The sequence below is a fragment of the Echinops telfairi genome, unplaced genomic scaffold (assembly GCF_000313985.2).
Source record: "Echinops telfairi isolate 266 unplaced genomic scaffold, ASM31398v2 ScPeMD7_31;HRSCAF=116, whole genome shotgun sequence".
Taxonomy (NCBI): Eukaryota; Metazoa; Chordata; class Mammalia; order Afrosoricida; family Tenrecidae; genus Echinops; species Echinops telfairi.
Window position 1 is genome coordinate 27,633,931 of NW_022103928.1, and position 4,730 is coordinate 27,638,660.

General features: G+C 57.4%; 1 protein-coding gene across 1 annotated transcript; it reads left to right on the top strand.

Moving 5' to 3' along the window:
• Window positions 1–456: 456 nt before the first annotated feature.
• TRH (thyrotropin releasing hormone) lies at window positions 457–3,421 on the top strand. Its single transcript, XM_004702375.2, has 3 exons — window positions 457–534; window positions 1,380–1,583; window positions 2,231–3,421. Exons 2-3 carry the CDS (start codon window positions 1,388–1,390, stop codon window positions 2,743–2,745), a joined length of 711 nt encoding a protein of 236 aa, XP_004702432.1. The 5' UTR covers window positions 457–534; window positions 1,380–1,387; the 3' UTR covers window positions 2,746–3,421.
• Window positions 3,422–4,730: the final 1,309 nt, after the last annotated feature.

Consider the following 4,730-nt stretch of genomic DNA (forward strand, 5'->3'; position numbering starts at 1 on the left):
GCTCAGAGAGAGGGGGGCATTCGCCAGAGAGGCAGGCAAGGTGGGAGCCCAGTTCCTGCTGGCCCCCACTTTCTGTCTCTCATGGTTTCTGTCTCTTCGGGTGGATGTCGGCTGGGCATCTCTCTCTCTGTTTCCCAGTCTGTGTGTGTGTGTGTGTGTGTGTGTGTGTGTGTGTGTGTGAGTCTGTGTGTGTCACAGTCTCCCTCGTTGCCCCCCTACCCAAGTGTTTTCGTTAGCAGACCTCCTCCGGAACTGGGGGCAGAAACGACCCCACCCGGCCCGCCGCTCCTGCCTCCAGCTGCGCCCTACCCCGCCCCAGATTTCCGGCCGCGGATCGGGCTGCCGTCCCGGGGAACTGGCTGCCGTCAGCGCCCCCTTCGCGGGCGAGTATAAGAGGCGGCCCCGCCGAGGAGCGGGCAGCCAGAGCCCGGACCTGCCGGCGCTCCCGCACTCCTACCTCCAGGTCGTGGATCACTGAGCTCCGGACCCCCAACCCTGCTCCCGGGACCTGCTTGCTCCACGGAGCCCGCGCCGGTAACCCCCGCCGCCCCCCGGGCCCCTGCAAGTGTTTGTCCGGAGCCTTCTGCGCTTGCCCCTCGGTTTCGGTGGGGGGCTTGGCTGTTGCGAGAGAGGCTGGAGGGTCCCTTCCCGGAGCACCGAGTTCCCACCCCAGGGACTCCCTGGAGCGCAGCCCCGGGGCCAGCGGACGGGCGCTCCCCTGGCGCCCTCTGCTCCTGGGGCCCGCCCCCGGGAGGGTCCCCGCGGTGGCCGGGCCGGGTGACCGGGGCAGGACTGGGCTGGGACTTCCCGCGGTGGGATCTGAACCCAGCGCAGCTCTTCGGGCAAGTGAGCTACTTGTTGCGTCGAAATGAAGGCTTGCGCGTTAAAATTCGATCCCTCCAGGTAGACGCTCAGCATTCGTTCCAGAGGGACTCTCCCTCCGCTCCCGAGAGGGTGTGGGCTAATCCCGAACACGAGGGCTGCAAGAGGAATGGATCCTGGCGGTGGGCTGAGTGTCTGGGCGTCGCGACTCGGGGTTCTGACAACGCCGCTGGCGGTCGGAGCCCTGGGGAGAATCCGAGCCCCGCGGCCAAAAGCCCTCGACGCCCAGAGTTTGACGGGCCTTGGCGAGGGTGCCCCCGCTCTGGCTCCCCAGGCGCCAGGGGGTTCCAAGGCCGCCTGGGGATGACAGGCGTGGACCCGGAGCCGGGGATGGACCCTCGCAGTCCTCCCCCTCCCCCGCCCCGCGCTAAGGTTCGGTCCTTGGTTCGTTCCCCGAGCAGCGGGCCTCGGGACCGGCTAGGAGAGGCAGTGGGGAGACCCAGAGCGCTGGGCAGGGCGGCGGCGAGCTCACCCTTTTCCTCTGTCCCGGGTCCTAGGCGCCGCGATGCCGAGCCCTTGGTTGCTGCTCGCCTTGGCTTTGACCCTGACCAGTGTTCCTGGCAGCGCCCAGCCGGCGGCGCTCCAGCAGCGGGCAACCAAGCAGGCAAGCTTGCAGGACCTCCTGCTCCAGGCGGAGCGCCTCCTCCTCCTCCAGGAAGACCTCCAGCCCCTGCCATTGGACCAGGGTGAGCAAGACGCAGGTGAGGTGGAGAAGGTTGTGCTGGCCCTACTGGGGCCACAAGGTGGGCGGGCGCCAGTAGGGCGTCTTTAAGCTAGGGAGACCCTGAAATGCAGAGAGGGAGAGCGACTTGATCTTCCAACCTCCTGCACTGCAGAAGCTGAGAGCGCTCCCTGGTCACTTTCACCACGATGAAGGCCATGAGTGAGCCCTTCTCTGGGGGAGGAGGAGGCTTAGCCTCCTCCCCATCTCATAGTTGGAAAGGTTTCCCAGGGAACAGAAATTCAATGGGGAAGGTTTTGTGCATTCAAGAGGGTGTCTTTGTGTGTGACAGGTTTAATGACTATATGTTAGGTCGCTGGGCACCTCAGCCACCTTATCTGATCTTCCCAAACAACCTCTGAGATAGGTGCTATTATCACACCATTTTATATGCAGGAAACTGAAACCATAGGAGGTTAAGTTAGCTAGCTGCTTAAAGGTACACAGCTGGGTAGTGGGGACTGGATGCTATGTCACTGTGTGTCTGCGAGATGGGAAAGGTAAGTGCAGGGACGTGATCCTGGGTAGGTGCCTCCGGGAGTCTGTCTTTTCTGGCAGCAAAGCTGGGGTGGCACTCATGTAGGGCCACCTGTCACAGGTCTCTCACCAGTCTCTTTCCTTCCCCAGAACCCCATGCCCTTCCGCTTGACTGGCTTTCCAAGCGTCAGCATCCAGGCAAAAGAGAGGAAGAGGTAGAAGAGGGAGCGGAAAAGGAGGAAGAAAATGGAAACGCCGTGAGACTCCAGAGACGACAGCACCCTGGCCGTAGGGCGGCTGAGGCTTCCTGGTCAGCTGATGTAACCCGCAACAAGCGGCAACACCCTGGCCGGCGCTCTCCCTGGCTTGGGTACATTGTCACCAAGCGGCAACATCCAGGCAAAAGATTCACCATGCTGGTCGATCCCCAGGCACAAGGGAGCTGGGAAGGGGAAGAGGAAGAAGAGGAGGGAGAGCTGGTGCCTGAGAAACGCCAGCATCCTGGCAGGCGGGCCTTGGCAGGGCCCTGTGGGCCCTTGGAAGCCTGTGACCAGGCAACCTTCCTGATTGACCTGGGTGACCTAAGCAGGGGCCAGGGAGCCAAGCAGAAGCGACAACATCCTGGGCGACGGGCAACCTGGACCAGGGAACCCCTAGAAGAATAAGCCCATTTCCCTGTAAAAGTGAATTCGGGGAGTCTAAGAGTACCCTAAGTTCTGTATGCCCTACTCTCTTAATGACTCCATCTTGCCCTCCTTTCTTAGAGTCCTGATCATAAAACCTGAGCCCCTTGTGCACCCCATCCCGTAGGGCCCTGGCCTTATTTCTCTCCTTCAGGGACATAAGCCAGCCCCTGAGTGAAAGCCCCTCATTACCTCATTCCACACCACTGACAAGAAGGCAGATCTCTGAGCTCTTTCCTCCCACCCACACCTCACAGGCCCAATCCCCTTCCTCAGCCTAACCTTTCTGTGTCTTTGAAGAGTTTTCCAAAGTAGGGTAGAGTGTCTCTGGGGCAAGTAGCTAGTGAAGGATGAGGGGAGGTGGCAGCTGGGAGGCCCCAATTCCGCTCCCACACTGTGCCCCATCAGGAGGATTCATCCTGTGTAAACTTCAGCCCAGGACCAAGATCGTTTTGTGGGTGGGCATCCTCAGAGCCCTGAAGCACAGCCGTGTTAGCTTGAGGGAAGCATCTACAGAGACATGCCCCAGGTGCAGTGCGGGAGCTGTGGAATTGCCTGTGTGGAGACAGGAAGACTTTAACATCTACCTGGAAGTCGTGGCCTGTACATAACCCTGTAGGCACTTTCCCCTCATCAATAATAATCATACGAATGACAATAAAACATGCATCTAGATCATCTTGGAGTCCTGTGGTTGTTGTCTTTCCTAGAGGTGATGTTTACAAGGGTTTGGAACCAAACCTCGCAGCTCTCCTGAGGGACTGGAATCAGGGGCCTTGGGGGATGACACAGTCTCCATCTCAGCACTTGCTTGTGGGTGCGGACTCCCCTTATTCTTGAGTTAGTTTGACCCCTGGGAAAAGTAAGTTTAGAGACGAGGAGGAGCTTGCTCAAAGAGCAGCTAGCTTGAAGTGGAACCCGGGTTTGGAAGGTTAGCACAGGGCTCTGCCTGAGTCTGCTGGTTTGGGGATGAGCAGCAATAGTGAGTCTCCATTTTGCAATTCTCACAGTATTGGGAGGGGGGTGATCTAGGGGTATTCACGTAATAGGAAGGGGAGGTAATGGGGGTACACATGTGACAAGATGGGCGGATCAGAGATTCAGGGAGGCAGTTTAATTCTGGATATCACTGAGCCGGTATGACCTGTTCAGTACGGTATAAACCCCACCTACAGGAACCAAACCAATGACTGCAAGCTTTTAGGGAGAAGTAGCCCATTGTCCTTAACAGCAGGGAGTGGGCTCCACCTGTGGTGGGCCCAGACAGTTGTCTGGCAACTGACTGTCTTTAGGGCGGTAACTTGACAATCATTTACCATTAGTTGCCAGCAGTACCCTAAATCTAACATAATTTTGGGGGGAGACGACTTGAGAGAAATCTTTCTGTTTCCCACACCTTTGCTGCAATTACATTCATGAATATGGTGGAGCACGCAGTGGTCAAAGTTATGAAAACTCCTTAATCATGATAATCACCTAGTCAAACACCTTGAGGAAAGAGTTGCTGGACCTGAGGGCTCAGGAGTACAGTCTTGGGGGACATGGAGGTCGATTGGGGTGACACAGTCCACAAAGGTAATATTCTACATCCTACCTTGGTGAGCAGTGATTGAGGTCTTTACAGCTCAGGAGCCCCTAGGGTGCAAGTGCTGACCTCTCCCTGTTCAGAGGAGAGAAGAGTGAAGACAACTGAAGTTGTATGGAAACAGTCCAAGGAACTCATAGACTACAAAAACACCAGCCGCGATGACCTTGAAGCCAGAAAAAGTAGATGGTGCCCGGGTACCATTACTAACTGCTTGGAAAGAAATCCCATTAGAAGGCCCTGGTGAGAGAAAAGTGTAGCCCAAAACTCAAAATCACCAGAAAGACTAGGCTTACTGGCTGGATAAAAACTAGCGGCACAACTGACACTGTGGCCCTAGTCACCCTTCAGATCTGGACATTCACACTCACAGATCAACATC

What these genes read in the sequence shown, in the direction of transcription:
- TRH (XM_004702375.2), top strand. Translation starts at nt 1,388, where the DNA reads ATGCCGAGCCCTTGGTTGCTGCTCGCCTTGGCTTTGACCCTGACCAGT. An exon ending in CCAGGGTGAGCAAGACGCAG is followed by an intron (nt 1,584 to 2,230) that starts GTGAGGTGGAGA and finishes TTCCTTCCCCAG; the next exon opens with AACCCCATGCCCTTCCGCTT.